General features: G+C 37.7%; 1 protein-coding gene across 6 annotated transcripts in view; it reads left to right on the forward strand.

Moving 5' to 3' along the window:
* Window positions 1-17116, forward strand: part of LOC122562231 (E3 ubiquitin-protein ligase rnf213-alpha-like) — a 185504-nt gene that overhangs the window by 104689 nt on the left and 63699 nt on the right. For all 6 annotated transcript variants that reach the window (XM_043714953.1, XM_043714955.1, XM_043714956.1 and 3 more), the window contains 10 exons: window positions 468-586; window positions 3873-3995; window positions 5206-5261; window positions 6513-6666; window positions 7132-7267; window positions 7616-7804; window positions 9374-9504; window positions 12074-12231; window positions 13593-13805; window positions 15173-15351. In XM_043714953.1, coding sequence (XP_043570888.1) covers window positions 468-586; window positions 3873-3995; window positions 5206-5261; window positions 6513-6666; window positions 7132-7267; window positions 7616-7804; window positions 9374-9504; window positions 12074-12231; window positions 13593-13805; window positions 15173-15351 — 1458 coding nt within the window. The remainder of the gene's footprint in view (window positions 1-467; window positions 587-3872; window positions 3996-5205; window positions 5262-6512; window positions 6667-7131; window positions 7268-7615; window positions 7805-9373; window positions 9505-12073; window positions 12232-13592; window positions 13806-15172; window positions 15352-17116) is intronic.

The raw sequence follows: 17116 nt of genomic DNA on the forward strand, positions 1-17116 counted from the left end.
GGAATGAGTTTTTTTGCCAAGAATACTTTGTATTGCTTTTTTTTATAATAAAGTAATTCAAGGTAACCAAGACAGATTAATTTCATTTTTCAGTCCAAAACTTTTAAAAAGAATTATTTCTTTTTTGTTATTTTTCTACAGATACGGAATTGATTAAAATATTTAACTTGGCTAATTGTATTATAACTTTTTTTTGCTTGTTTCAAAAGAAGTAGATTCTATCTTTACATATGTTAAATTTAGTTTCCTGTAAATTTCTAAATTAATGTAGACTACAAGTGAAAAATGACTGAAAGTACTAATTAGAATGGATTGAAACAAACCTCTAACTGATGAGTAAGAACAAGAACTTAATCAATGGTATGAGGAAAAGTCAGTGCTTGCAGAAACATGAGACATTCTAATGAATTGAAGATTATTTACTGAACTAAGTTTGTACTTGTTATAACATTATGTCCTTTGGGCAGGTATTCAACTATAAATGAAATCAACAAAAGCAGGTGTGACGATTGCACAGTCTATATTTATTTCATCACTAAATTGCCAAGAATGGAAGGTGGATCAACATATGTAGGATTTCATGGAGGTAAAGATTTTCTTGCAGCTTAACTTATTTCCTTTGTACTTCACATTTGGCTTTTCAGTGAATTATCATTAATTGCTCTGCGACATATCTGTGACAGTTTCCAAGAATCTTCTTTGAAAGAATAATTCAGAATGTGTCTCAAAATGGCATGATCTTCAAGTATTCATTGAGAAACCAACAGCTAATGCGATGTTCATAGCCCACCATCCTGTGCCCTTGCATACCCCAATATGCAAAACGTAGACAACCCTGCACATAGATTTCACTGGAACAATGCAGAGTAACAGAGCTCAGTCCAAGTAAAGGAATATTACAATCCAAGCCTTGAGTTCTCAGAAACTGACAATATAAAACATAAAAGTAGCTATCAGCTGGTAAACTGCAATTCTTGTTTTTTTTTTGGAAGGGGCCATTGGCAGGAGAAGATATTCCTCCTTTGTTGTGGTTCTGTTCGCCGAGCTGGAAGTTTTTGTTGCAAACGTTTCGTCCCCTGGCTAGGCGACATCATCAGTGCTTGGGAGCCTCCTGCGAAGCGCTTCTTTGATGTTTCCTCCAGTGTTTATAGTGGTCTGTCCCTGCCGCTTCCGGTTGTCAGTTTCAGCTGTCCGCTGTAGTGGTTGGTATATTGGGTCCAGGTCGATGTGTTTGTTGATGGAGTTTGTGGATGAATGCCATGCCTCTAGGAATTCCCTGGCTGTTCTCTGTCTGGCTTGCCCCACGATAGTAGTGTTGTCCCAGTCGAATTCATATTGCTTGTTGTCAGCGTGTGTGGCTACTAAGGATAGCTGGTCATGGTGCAGAGAACACCGAACGGAGAATTCACTACAAGGGTATACAGGAAAGCCACACACACAGACCAAGTCCTAAACCATGAAAGTAACCACCCCAACACACAAACGAAGCTGCAACGCTTGCCAGTTAAGTGGCTGAGGGCTCCCTCCTGTTCTGCAGTCTGGGAGAAAGCTTTGTGTGTGAGGGCGGTGGGGACAAGATTTGAACAAGGAACAAATCCCAGCTTAATTAGTGTTAAATAATGCTTATCCAGAAATGCTCTTGTGTTCAGCAATGTGCGTTCTTGTCCACTGCACATACCCCATTACCTCAGGTACCATTATGCTGACGTTTCCACCAGAAATGTCATTGTCATCAATCTGTCAGCAATTTGGTCAAAATCCCAGCTGCCCATATGGCCTTGCTTCAATCCTTCCACAGTAATAATTACAGCAGGAAATCTGGATCCATCGTGTTATCAGGGTACATTTGTACATCTGCTTTAACAAAAAGTTAAATGATGAAGTATGATACTTTACAACACCATTGTAGGGAAGGCAACACTTGCAGGTTTCATTAAAGGGATTGATGGTAGTCCAGCAATGATGGGCAAAGTACTTAGCTGGTGATCATTTAATGAGGTTGAAACCCAGTGAGATAAATCAATAAACGATATAAATGGAACACGAAATGACACGACCAGCTATCCTTAGTAGCCACACACGCAGACAACAAGCAACATGAATTTGACTGGGACAACACTGCTATCATAGGGCAAGCCAGACAGAGAACAGCCAGGGAATTCCTAGAGGCATGGCATTCATCCACAAACTCCATCAACAAACACATCGACCTGGACCCAATATACCAACCACTACAGCGGACAGCTGAAACTGACAACCGGAAGCGGCAGGGACAGACCACTATAAACGCTGGAGGAAACATCAAAGAAGCGCTTCGCAGGAGGCTCCCAAGCACTGATGATGTCGCCTAGCCAGGGGACGAAACGTTTGCAACAAAAACTTCCAGCTCGGCGAACAGAACCACAACAACGAGCACCCGAGCTACAAATCTTCGCACAAACTTTGAATATTCCTCCTTTATAGATCCCTTTTCAAAAATACAAAAGTTACCAATAGTTGCTACGTGTATTAGCTGGGTAGACTTATTGTTTTAGTGAAAAAAATCAGCAAAAGCTAGCAATTTCAGATACTCCTGAACTGCTGAGTTTAAATACTCTACAAATATACAAAATAGCAAAAATTGATCATTTACCCCATTCAAGCCTGCTCTACCAATAAGTGAGATCGTGATTGATTAGTTTATGTTTCAAATTCCACATTGCTGCCTACCCCAGTTACCCCAGTTATCTTTTAAGTAACAAGATTCCATCTTCCTCCGCCTTGAAAACATTCAATTGATCCTACCTCCAGTGCGTTCTGCACAACCCTCTGAGAGAAAAAATGCTCCTCACTTTTTTCCTGCCTGGTGACCCCTAAATTAAAAGCAGTGCCCCCTAGTTCTGTACTGATCTAGAAGTGAGAACATTCTTTCCACATCCACCTTATCAAGACCATTCAGGATCTTATTTATTTCAATCTAATTACTCCTTATTTTTCTAAACTCCAATGTCTTGTCAAATCTATACTCACAAAATAACCCATTCATTCCAAGTATCAATCTCATAAACCTCCTGAATTGCCTTTAATTTGTTTACATGCTTCCTTTATTAAAAAAAACAAAACTGCATACCGTATTCAGGATATGGTCTCACCATTACCCTGTAAAACCATAACATCTTTACTTCTATGTTAATTTCCTTTCATCTAAGGACTAGTCACCTTGATTACATGCTGTGCCCGCATACTTACTATTACTGAGTAATGTACTGTAAGACCTAAATTCCTCTGCATTGCTAATTCCATAGTTGTTCTCTACTTTTTGAATCTTACCGCTGAAGTGAACAACAACAATTTCTCACATTCTACTTCACCTTCCAGATTTTTTGGCCACTCACTCAACCTAACTATATTTGTGTGCAACCTCATGTTGTCTTCTTCACAACATACTTTCCTATCTATCTTGATGTCATCTGTGTATTTATGTGTTATGCCTTTGTACCCCTGCTCTAAGTCATGATGCAAATTGCAAAATGTAGAAGTCTCAGCATAGATCCTTACGGGACTCGACTTCACATCCTGCCCTTCAGACAAAGCCCTATTTCCTTTTTCCACCAGCTAACCAATCTTATTTCCATGCTAATATGTTAGTCCCTTTGCCTCATGTGGCATCTTATGAAATGCCTAATTCCTGCTTAATGTGCAAGCAAATGGTTGCAACATGGAAGTGGTTACTATGAAGTTATAAATAATGAATATTTTGATTCAGGGTGTATATGCGCTTTATTGTGCGTATGGAACATTTAATCAAAATTTGGCCAGTTTATGCGTCTGTATATTTGACATGAAAGTTTTAGTGATGTAAGGCCAAAATTACTTTTCTATCTTGTTATTAGATCCGTGGCAGTCAGTTCACATTGATGACCTAAGGAAGTCAAAAGACATGGTTGCAGATGTGACTGCTTTCAAGGGTGTTACTATTAGCCAGCTGTTTGGCAAAGATCCAGGGGAGCCTGAACGTATGTATATTTTTCATTTTCTTTTTGGATAATGATTGGATTGTTACATTGTAATTTTTGTGAATATTGATATTTAATTTTAATTTTCAAAAATTAAGATGAAGAAAAGTTTGAAAGCTGTTCCTCATGTTTGGTAGATTTAGTTCCTAGAAGCGTCTTATTTAGTAGAAAACCTATTAGAATAGATAGTAGAAAAGTAGTAAGATATTGCGAAAATTCTCACCAGGCCTTAGAATGAGAAGCTCTCCAAAAATCTCACTACAACTCAATGTAAGCCAAAAATATAAGATTTAAACCTCATGAGTACCTTTGGGGAATATACCATAAAAATAATATTTTATATTTAGGGACATGTTGGTTATTCGATAATTTATCAAACTCTCAGGTATATTAAAAATGTTCTATGTTGGAGTCGCTGAGTTTAACAGATTTCAATGAAATAAGTAATAATACCCAAACATGTATTTTTCCAGTGTAGGCCCCTGAGCCACGTTCTATCAAATGTGACCTGTGCATCTCCCTATGTAGCTTCCACCTCCTACCCTCCCTTTTTAACTGGTGAGAATCACCTTTATCTGGCCCTCATCTTTTTTGTTAAGAAAATTTTAGATATAATCAATGTATTCTGCCATATGACAAAACACAGAATATTTGTCTACAAATGAACATAGGAGCATCGTGAAACAGAAACCAAACACTAATCCATCTGGCCAATCTAAATATTTAAGCGCTATATTTCCAAGTTACTGACCAGTTAATTACTGTTAAACATTCTAATATTTATCTTGTCTACACCTATACTTTCATCCAGCTTATTCTTATCCACTGTAATCATTTTCAATTTCTGCAGTCTTTTCTTTATAACCTGAATGCCTACTCACAGCTGTTGATGTGATCCCTGTTATGGAGATGTGTTATCGAAAGACAAATCTCCAATATCATTGACTGGATATATATGTATATATATCTTCAACTTTTTTGAAAGAACACTTTACAAAACAAAAGACACTGCTTATGGCAGCAACAACATATTTGCCAGGAACAAGTTGATTGGATGAAAATGCAAAATTTGCTATATTTTCAGTGGTCACATGACCAGTTTGTGGGCTATAGAGAGGAAAGATACTGGATTTGTGTGCACAGTCTAAGATAATGAGACTCTTCTGAAAGTAACATTAGTATACTTAACAAGTATTTCTTTGTATCATAGCCATGATTGTGGATCAGCGAGAGATGACTGAAGAGCCTGTATCTGAATCACTACTTGTAAGTGTTTTTTAATTCATTTGAAATCCTTTATCTCACATATTAAGTAGCATATGTTGTATATTTCAACAAATTCAAGGAAAATCTAAAAAGGAAAAGTAGCTTAAATATCTTGGGACACTTATACTTGGCGAGAAGGCAAATAATGAGGATGACGCAAAGAGTCTCCACAGGGATGTAAACTGGTGAAGTGGGTATACTAAAGCTTGTCATTATCTTACATAAAATAATGTGGGAAAACATGAGGGTATTCACTTTGACAGGAAGAAAATGAGAGCTGAATATTATTTAAGTAGGAAAAACTGTGGGAAGCCAAAGTACAGAGGGATTTAGGGAGTACTTCTGTATGAATCATTAAAATGCTGGCATCTAAATTCATTGCACAGTTGGGAAGGCAAATGGACTGTCAGCCTTTATTTCAAAGGGATTGAAGTATAACAATAAAAAGGTCTTGCTTAAAAAGGGGTAAATGTAGTGGAATGGGTTTGAGTGGGTTGCTCTTCAGTAGGTTGGTGTGGACTTGTTGGGCCAAAAGGCCTGTTTCCACATTGTAGGGATTCTATATGTAAAAATTATACAAGGTACTAATCAGACCATACTTGAAACACTGGGAACAGTTTTGCCCCCCATACAGGAGGTATGATCGTTTACTATTGGTAGCAGTCCATAGAAGGTTCCCTTCATCGATCACGGGTGTGGAGGGATTTTCATTGAGGAGTGGTTGAGATGGTTGGCATTGTATTCATTGGAGCTCAGAAGAATAAGTAGAGATCATATTAAAACATGTGACGTGCTGTAAGCCTGTTTTCCCTCATGGAGAGTCTAGGACACAGGACATAATCTCAGAATAAGGGGACCCATTTAAGACAGGGATGAGGAGGAATTTTCTTCTCCAAAGGTAGTGAATCTGTGGAATTCTTTACTGCTGAGGGCTCCTTAAGTTGGTATATTAGCTATACTGAAAGTTGACATAGACATGTGTTTCAGTAATTAAGAGAATCATAGTTATAGTGAAAAGGCAGGAAAGTGAAGTTGAGGATTATCAAATCAGTTGTGCTCCCGGTGCATGGTGGATCAGTATGGATGGGTTGAATGGCCTACTTCTGCTCCCATGTCTTTTAGTCGAATAGTGAATGGAAGTGTAGTTCAAGCATTACTTTTGTGAGATGATGCTTCCTTCTTGTTGCATTGTTTGTTTTGTTGTCTTTTTAGTATGTAAATGTGAATAACTTGCACTGTTTCTTTGAAAAGAGTAATGAAAAGATCTTGGATACAACCTCACTGATAAGGAGTTGTGTGCAGCCTGCTGTTAGCATGCTGAAGGATCAGCACCAAAGTGCTAGTCGCAGCACGAAACGAGTAGAAATCCTACTTTCACTGTTAATGGAAGACAATGAGCTCAAAGGTTTGTTAACTGTTTTACGTGGATCAAATTGTTACGTCATTTACAAATGAACATAATGTCTGACTTCTCAGTAGAGCATATTCCATTGCAGCTATTGAGATTAGATTAGATTAGATTAGATTAGATTAGATTCAGTGTGGAAACAGGCCCTTCGGCCCAACAAGTTCAGATAGTCAGGCTCAGGTTGATGTTGATCATGAACTAGCTCTAGCAATTGTGAACAGCTATGGGATTTGAAGCTTTTTCAGTAACTGGCATTGTTTAATCTGTTTAAATGCAAAATGTACACCCTAAAGTATTTCACTGGCACCAGGCAAGCAAGACCCTATTTCAGCATTTGGATGACCCTTTAAATTGTTCTTTCGAATGGACCATGTGAATATGTTAATGACTGGAAGAAATGTGTACTGTACAGATAATGATGGTTCTCAGTAAAATCGCCAAACCCCTTTTTTTTTTATTTAGCTTCATTCCTTTCAATGATGAAACAAAGGCTACATTCACTTCTGCTGAAGAGAGATGAGGAGTCTATCAATGCAACGGAATGGATGGTGCGGGAAGCCTCAAACCTTGAAGCACTTCAGGAAGGTGGTACTTTCAGGTATTTCTACTCTGTTCCTTCCTCCAAGAAGGCTTAAAAACTGTTTTTAATGCGAAATAAATAAATTGTTGAAGTTTCATTCTAAAATATCTTTTCAAGAAAATTGAAAATTCATTGGTGGTATGCCATTGTATTTTAATAGCTAATGAACAATTTATATTTGAGGTCCAAAAGGTATCAGAATAGCTAAAGGATGTAGTGAAGTCTGCCTAAAAGAGATGCTTACATGAAACAAATGACTTTTCTTTTACTCCATTTAAAAAAAAACGTCTGTCTGCTGTCTTGCACTATTTGCTTTGGTTTTCCATTCAAGTTTATTCAATTTAAAAACAGTATTTTGCTTTACAGGCACACACTTTGGAAACAAGTTCAGAAAGTAGTGACACCTTTCCTGGCACAGATTATCTCTATTATAGACCGAGACTGTAACCTAAACTTGTTAATTGATGAGACTCCTGAACTTGTACAAACACTTTGGTTGGACATTTTTAGTGACTTAAATCTGCTGGATATTCCTTACAACAGAGATATTCTCAGGTAGGTATTTTACAAAGTACAGTGATCTTCATTATAAAAAAACTTCTCATTGGTGAAGGAGCAGCTAAATCTGTTGGAGTATAACCTGGTATTGTGTGGTTTTTAACTTTGTCCACCCCAGTCCAACACTGGCACTTTCACGTCATGACCATTATTTATTACATTCTTCTCCCTCTTGTGGTATTGCATATTTACAGCATCTTTTTTCCTATAAGACATTAATTCCCACTGCTGAATAATAGCTGACTTGATCATTGATTTCCTATTGTTCAATTCCTGGAGTTGAAATGTTCTCAATTTCATGGATTTGTCACTGCATCACCTCAGTAAGTGTTGGGCAAGAGCCTAGGTTCTTTACATTAGAAGGAGGAGCTGAGCCCTAATCTATTTCATAGGATCTTGTACTAAAAGGTTATGAAATTGCACTATTGGAGACCAAGGAGAAAGTTTGCTGCCTCATTTGTCAGTTCCTTCTACCCAGCTGTGTTATTGCTGCATTTTGATCATAGAGTCAAACAGCATAGAGACAGGACAATCGGCCCTCAATGTCTATTCCAACCAACAAACATCAAGCTATAATAATCCCATTTATCTGCACTTGATCCATAGCCTACTCTGACCCAGCATTTTAAGTCTTCATAAACCTGTTCTTTTCCAGTAGCTGCAGGTTCCTGCTGTTAGAGATAGAACATTATAAAGTTAAATCTAGCGTCCCGCATGTTACTTGTGATCCCCTCATCTAAGGAAAGATATGCTGGCATTGCAGGCTATTCAGAAATTGTTCACTAGGTTGACCCTGGGTATGATGGTCACACTGTGGGTTGGTCCTTACTCATTGAACCTTAGAAGAATGAGAGGCAACCATTGTTTTGGGAGAGTCTTAAGACCAGAGGGTATAGTCTCAGTATAGGCAGTCACCATGTTAAGACAGAGATAAGGAGGAATTTCTTCTTTGATAGGAGTGAATCTGTGGAATTTTTTACTGCAGAGGCTGTCAAGTCTGTCTTATTCAGAATATTCAAAACTGAAATAGAATTTTAACTGATGGAAATCAAGGATTATTGGGAAAAGGCATGGAAATAAAGTTAAGGATTATCAGATCATCGATCATGATCTCATTGAATGGTGGAGCAGGTTTTAAGGGCTGAATGACCTGCTTCTGCTTCTATGTGTTAACTTCTTACATGATGTCCAGTACAGATTGGATCTGGCAAAGACTCTGAAATACATTGGAAGCCTCTCCCTTCTTGGCCATAAGTGTTGACCTATTCGTGAGTCTATGTCAGAGATAATAAACAGATTGGGTTTTAGCCTCAATTTGATACTTGAAGCAAACTGCATGATTGTATTTGCTATACATAAAAATAAAAAAGACTAAACATGGAGGAGAATATCGTTCTGTTGTTAACACCATCACTGCAGACTTCCAAAGTATTTTTGTTTTGTCCCTAGCCCCATCTCAACCCTTCCCACATACATTCTGCCTAAAGGTTGAAAAGTTGAATCATGTTTTAAAATCGTTAACGATCTCTGTATTATTTTTTAAACTGCTTATTATTCATTTGGCAGTTTACAATCTGAGATTGTTGTCCACAACTACATGAAGATGGATGTACTGGCAATTAGTAACATGTTACCTTTCAGTTGGAGAATAAAAGACTTTTTGGATGAATTATGGATTCGGGCCCAGTATATGGAAGGTACTTGATGATTAATGTGACCACATAGTTAAATTACTATAGCAATGCTGTGATCTAACGAAAATAGATAATTGAAAGGCAGCTCAAATAAAGCCTTCAGATTTTCTGACAGAAATGAAGTATAAGATAATGAGAGAATATTTTAAACTTTATGTGAAGTCATGACATATTGAAATCATCTGCCATTATAAATGCCTTCTTCAGCTATTGGGCAAAACAGACTCCAACCTATGATGCTGTATAATCACAGTTCAGGCAGAATGTGAACTTAGTCCATAGTTATTGACCCAGATCCTGATATTTCCGGCTTCCTCAAGTTCTGCCTTATTCTAGCAACACACTTGAGAATTGAATAAGCAGCAAAAGAAAAACAGATGTTAAAACACATATCCTCCTGCAATTTCAGTGTGCCTTGGTTTGGAGCTGCAGTGCGTTATGACCAAAATGGGAGGAGTTCATGGCCTATCTCTCGACCCACTATTCCACGGGTCACAACATAAATTTGATTGTTTTATCCAATACCTATTACAACCAGTTGTATGCTTTCCGTACACAAGATAAGAAGAAAAAAATCCATTAATCAAATTTCTTTAATAAACAAAAATACTGATTTAATGTAAAATAATTCTTCAATGACCCCTTTAAAAAGAAAACACTGATATATCCACAGAAATAAATCAATTTTTTTCATGACCTTTCTAAACTCTAGACATCAAAATATTAAACATGCAGTTTTTATATCAAATCAAAGAAATCAACCAAAAGTATCCTTCTGGAGTGTTCTGAAGAAGTACCATATTGGACTTGAAACTCTGTTTCTCTTTTCACATTTGCTGTCTGACTCAATGAGTTTCTGCAGCATTTTTAGTTTTGTTCCACGCTTACAGCACCTGCAGTATTTTGCTCTTATTTGATGTTCTTCTTTAGTCCTATTTGTTTTTGAATCAAGTCTTAGGATGGACTAATCAGCAGCAGAATCACAGAAAGCATTCAACTGATCAATTTTTTTATACCCTTAACATGAGTCAAACATGCAGTTTTTATATCAAATCAAAGAAATCAACCAAAAGTATCCTTCTGGAGTGTTCTGAAGAAGTACCATATTGGACTGTTCAATCAAATGAAGTAATCGCTTACAATTAAAACCCCATTATCCATTTGTAACAGTGCCATACACACAATGGGTGTGCTTTTCCCTGAACAATGTCGGAAATGGCAAGAATGAGCAAAAGGTTCCGTTTTGCAATCAAGTGTTGACAGTCCAGATGAGATTCTTGCTAGTGAGCAGCAAGGCCTATTTGCGTTAATTAACACCCTCATTATTACATAATCTTACCTCATTGATGTGCAGTTTCCCATTCTCCCACCTGCCTGCTGAAAACTAGATGGCAGCAATTCCCAACAGGAATGTCAAAAATGCCAGGCTGCCTGTGACTCTTCCAGATTATTGCTTCCTCCTCCACCCTTTTATCAGTCGCTAACATCGCCAGGCACACCCTGTGGCAGTGACCATATACAAACTGTCCATTAGGACTTGTAGGTCCCTGGCTGCAAAATGGGATCCAATTTTCCTCCATCCAACACATTTGGAACATTTTCTCGGAACCATGCAGGACAGTTGAGGACTGCCGATGCTTGACCAGCTGCATGGCTAGCCTTTAAAAATGGCACTGGTGCCAGGAATCCTGAGAGGTCTCGACAGTACTTCTGTTTATAGCAAGTGAAAAGATAATATGAGCAAGGTGTCAGTCAGGCGAGGTGCCTAGGTAATAAGATGAGTTTGGGAAGATAGTGTGAGAGTATTCCTTACCACTATCTTACTTGCTGCACCAGAAAATAAATTTTTGTTCTAAGAAGACATTGCAGTTCTAACCTTTAAAGGTGTTCACTGTCCTGAATCCCAAGAGACAATGTCACTTCTTCATTGTTTATTGTGTTCCTGTCAAGTAGATCCAGTTTTATTGCTTAGTAAAGTTAGCACTTCTTTACAGTGCCTGCTTGTGCTTGGCATCAAACTTGAGCTTACTTTCAGAATTGCATTTACTCTTTACAAGCCTAACTATCTGATTCTGCATAATTAGCTCAGTAGCCTAGCTTGTTCATCTCACATTCAAACATTCAACTAATGCAAGGTTGCATAAAGTGCTTATTTTTTTTCCAAAATGTGGCTATACTTTAGACTAGGTTTGTGAGAAGGTCTTCAACACATGCTACTGAGCTTGGTTGCTTTTTACAAATGTATGACGAAGAAGCTGGAGTTTGAAATCCTTTTACAATCTGCACTGTACTCATGGTATTACACTGTTCATAAATACTTGTGTGATATGTGTGGATGAGATAGCACATGAACAAAAATTCTCCATTTCAATTCCAGATGAAAATATCAATGGAATAGGCCTATTAATGCCATATGTCAGTCATTTATTCTTTTAATTTACTATTATGACCTCTGCCACTATATTTCTGCAGCTACAAATTTTACCAAACTGCAGAATTAAACAGATTGGAGTCTTGAGAGAATTCCACATAATTAATTATTACTTGTTCTGTCTTTCAAATTCATAAACAGGACAAGGTGAGCACAAGCTGAATGAAATATTTAATAAAACTGGATTTGGAAAATACCTTTCAAATCTGAGTGAAGAATGGAGACAGGAATTTTTCTTGAGGTACTTGAACGATTTCCTGCTGATGACCATGAGCATTTCATCTGAATCAGAATTTGAGGTAAAGTATTCGAATCTAGTTGATTGCTTCAGGTTCTTCAAAACAGCAAAATGCTTTCATGTAATGAATTTGACCTTTAACATTTAGACAGATAAAGAAAATTAAGTAAGGAAGAACCCCGCACCAATAATGGAGCCAAACAAGTTTCTTCTGCGTACTTTGCACAGGCAATAAATTGAAAATCTATTCCTATCGATCAAATAAAATATACTGGTAGTGCTAGTAAAATGCAGGGCTTCTAATTGAAATTGGGAAACTGAACACAATACCTTTACACTCATTTTTCAGGACTACAATGAGTGCCATGCACAGAGTGCACATCCTGACAACTCAAAAGTAGATTGTGGGTCGTATTATTATTTGAACAAGCTCTAAACACTCATTGTGTCTTGAAAGTCATTTACGTTCAGTTTACGTCAGCAAACATCTGCTTGCTTTGCCATTGGTTGGTGTTTGCAACTTGACTTGTGGTGGCTACTGAAGAGCTCATTGCGGCACAGACAAGGTTGTTCAATGTTATCCAGTTTCCCAGTGGCATCACTTAAGCAAATGTTTGGACTCCTCTTTACATAAAGACTGAAACTCCTGCTTAGGTGTCCGTCAGGATCCATATAAAATGGCCAGGCTCCAGTATTAAGTTGATTAGCTTTCAGGTGTACTTTGGCCATGAATATAGTACAATAAATTGTCCCTCATTATAAAACTGGGCTAATGAGATTCAATTCCATCCTAATTTGAATTTCTCAGAGTTTGTGGATTCGCTCACCAGCCTTCCTGATGCCGACATTTAGATGTAGAGACTGAGTCTCTGCTGAAACGAAGTTGGAAGTCACATGACAACAGGTTATAGTGCAACATGTTTATTTGGAATCATGAGCTTTTGAAGCACTGCTCCTTAGGTGAAATCCTGCACTTGACAAAGGAACAGCGCTCTGAAAGCTTGTGATTTCAAATAACCCTGTTGGACTATAACTGGTGTCATTTGACTTCCAAGTTTGTCCACCCTAGTCCAACAACGGCACCTCAACATCATCTGCTGGGACAGGGGGACAGAGAAAAAGGGAAGGTGATAGGAATTGGCAAGGGAAAACAGAGAGATGAGAATCACCATACCCGAATCATATGATCTGTTCAGTAGCCCCCACCAGCATACACCATGATTGAGAAAAGAACAGTTGAAATGCAGTTCTTCAACTGTAAGTTGGACAGTCATGTTGGATAAAGGTCATGAGTTTTGAGGATATCCAATGTCGTATAAAATACTGAGTAATGAAGCCTGAGAGACTTTTCAAAAAACATTTATTCGATATGCTGTGATACTTGCTAAATCTGTTAAACCTTTTTTTGTATGTTTTATTTAGTTCCTTCAGGGAGCACTGATGTCCTGTGTAAATGAGTTGAAAATAAAGTACAGTATTGGGGATGATCTGTCTATATTTTGGGTGCACATTGCACATCAACATTTCAAAAATCGTCTTCAAAATTTTTCACGAATTGTTGCAGTGCAACCTTCGGTCCTGCAACTTCTACAAAGGGTGAACAATGATATTCAGAAAGCTGAAAGCAGAGAGATGGTGAGTGTGATTATCAATATTTCAACACAATAGTAACCATCAGGAAGAAAATATTGCATTTACATAGTATCTTATTGTTATCCTTGGGATTTGCCAACACACATTATTTTCAAAGTCCAATCACTGTTCCAAAGTCATTAATTATTAAGTTTATTATTAGAAGAAGAAGTAGCATTTTTTCATTAAATACTTTGCCCTCTCACTTGTAGTCCTTTAGAACAAGGAGGATGCTTGAGACCGGAGCTCACAATTAGGAGAGGGGAGAGAAGGCTCTAAGAGAGACGGGTGAAGTCAGTGAAAGGCAGGCTATGGAAAAGGCAGAGGAAGAAAATGCATTAAAAGAAATAGATCCATCTTCTAAATAGGTAATCATCGGTCAGTATGTTTGTTGGTGCATGGTCACTTGGGGAGTCCTGCACCTCTTTGAGCTTTATTCATGCTGCGTACCTTCAGCCTTTGGCCTTTGCCATACAGGATGATCCCGAACAACTGTTCAAACAACTTTCAGACTTTTAGATTGTCATCCTCCAGATGGTTAAACAGCTATCTGCCATGAAATGCTGTTGTCTGCCTTTAAGCCAAATTTTAAAAATCTAATTGGACACTGGCCCTCCTATTCCATAAGCCTCATTTTTTTAACCATCCTTTTATTTGATATCTTGTAAAACTCTTTTCTTGAAAAGTATGTTGACAAAATCCACTCCATTTTTTTCGTTCCCTTCTGTTTCTTTATCAAAAAAATGAATTAGATGAGTCAAACATAACCTGCCTTTTGGGAGAAAGTGAGGACTGCAGATGCTGGAGATCAGAGTTGAGAGTGTGGTGCTGGAAAGGCGCAACAGGTCAGGCAGTATCTGATGAGCAGAAGAATTGATGTTTGAGGCATAAGTTCTTCATCAGGAATGAAGTTTCATCTGCCTTTTGCAAATCTGTGCTGGGTTTCCTTAATTAACTCAAACCTGTTCATGTGTCTGCACCCCAGGGATGTTCGGCTTCTAGCTTGTTGTTGATAGGATTTTCCTTTCGTGAATAAAAATATCAAATTTGACACTCAGGTACCTCTCCCTGTCCAGGGGAGGATTGAAAAATTAAGGCAAGCCATTTTACTATCTACATCCTCACTTCCTTTAACAACCTGAGATGCAAACCATCCTGACCAGGTGATTGATGTATCCTAAGCATGGCATATCTTTCTGATAGGAATGCTTTTTAAGTAATCTCCAAACTCTGTAAACGTTTTGACTTCAATTAATTAGGACAGTTTTTTCTGCTTAATAAATTCCCCTTCATTTATGTAGACTGCCTTCAATGAAACTTTTCCCCCATTTAAGGACTTTTAATTATTTTTTTTTGTTATTTTAACATAGGTCATCGATGTTTATGCAGCAGCTGCCTGTGTTGAAATGCTAGAATCTGCACAAAATGAAATGCCACCTGAAGTCTGGTTACATGAAGTCAATAGTCTGCAGATGCCCATTGAACTAATCTGCACAGAAGAATTTCTGCAATGCCAGGGGATCAAATCATCTGTTGTGCATCTTGTCCAGTAAGAATTATTTTATTAAAATGTTGTTTGAAAACTTAGAGAAAGGGATGTAATATTTAACAAAGTATGGCAGATTGCAACATAGTTCTAAGATTTGTGATTGTGAAAAAGTCAAAGTTATGTTTTGCTGTTTTAAAGCAGTATAAAATTGCGATCATAACTAACAACAATGCAGTTTGTTCACATGTAATGATGAGCTGCCTCATAGCAGCTATAACCCTCTAACAGCAGCTTATTGCTCTTTGATTTTAGGGGGCTGCCGCTTAGATCACTGAATCATATTCTGTTTGAAATTCTGTTTCAGAGCTGCTCTACTTTGCTATTTCCTTTCTTTCACATTCCACTTTGAAAGGTCTCCCCAACTATAATTCCTCCTATCTACTGCTCATCGTCATCTCTTTAGTAAAGCACCAGGCAACATTTTCTCTAAATACGACTTAGTTGTATCACTTCTCAAAGAAGTTAACATGCAAGCTATTTTAAATCAGTGAGTCATGATTTGGAGATGCCGGCGTTGGACTGGGGTGTACAAAGTTAAAAATCACACAACACCAGGTTATAGTCCAACAGGTTTAATTGGAAGCACACTAGCTTTCGAAAGCTAGTGTGCTTCCAATTAAACCTGTTGGACTATAACCTGGTGTTGTGTGATCTTTAACTAAAGCAGTGAGCTAATAGGTTGAATTTACAGCTCTATATTTAAATGTTTATTTTCTCACAATTATTCTTTTGCTGATGCTGATTTTAATGTTAAATGATTGAAATGAACTATGTTGTTAAATGAACTAACACCTGTCATAGTCCACAATATAATGTACAATGTTAAAGGTTATTTATGCAGAAGCATCATGTTCAATTTCTTGATCAAAACAAACGAAATTTGTGTGATGCAGTCTGTAATTGTTCTCTGTTTTCTCCCCTTTGGTGTCCCCAAAGCAAACTCCTGCAGCAATTATTTAAATATCTCAGTTTAATGTGTGGCCAGTAATATTGCTCATTGAATAGTTACTGCAATTAAATAGTGTTGTTAATGTAGGGAATCATCTCTATGCACTTCACAATGATAATACAAATACTGAGATTGAGATAATGGAAGATATATTAGGAAAGATGATGAAAAGTTTGGTTCAAAACATTTTTTTAATGCAGGTTAGAAAGAATGTTTTAAGCTGAGGATTTCATACAAACATCCAAATTAGGAGGAGTGGTGGGTCATTTGGCTCTCTAGTCTGCTTGAGCCATTTGATAAGATCATGGCTGATCTCATTGTGGCTTCAAATGTATTTTCTTTCCAACTCCTCTTACCTTTGACTCCCATGTTAATCAAGAGTCTGCCTAACTTAGCCTTAGAAGTATTCAATGACTATTTCTCCACTGCTGTCTGGGGAAGAGAATTCCACAGATCCTCAACCCTCTGAGAGATAATGTCTTCTCATCTGCATCTTAGATTAAAATTTCGAATAACCACAACAGTCAAAATTTGCAGAGCACAGCATTGCTGACTGGTACTAAATTGGGAGGAGGTTAGACATGTGGAGAGATTTGAGATTTTCAGATTCAGTTAGAGGCATTGATAGATTGGGAGCCATTGCAAGATCAGACAATACATGGTGGAGAATTAAGGTAGGGGTTAGAATATGGTCAGCAAAATAATGGTTGCCATGGAATTTAAAGATGGTATGTCATTCAAATGGGCGGCACGGTGGCACAGTGGTTAGCACTGCTGCCTCACAGCGCCAGAGAAGGTAGGGGTTAGAATATGGTC

This window comes from Chiloscyllium plagiosum, chromosome 24 (assembly GCF_004010195.1).
Source record: "Chiloscyllium plagiosum isolate BGI_BamShark_2017 chromosome 24, ASM401019v2, whole genome shotgun sequence".
Taxonomy (NCBI): domain Eukaryota; kingdom Metazoa; phylum Chordata; class Chondrichthyes; order Orectolobiformes; family Hemiscylliidae; genus Chiloscyllium; species Chiloscyllium plagiosum.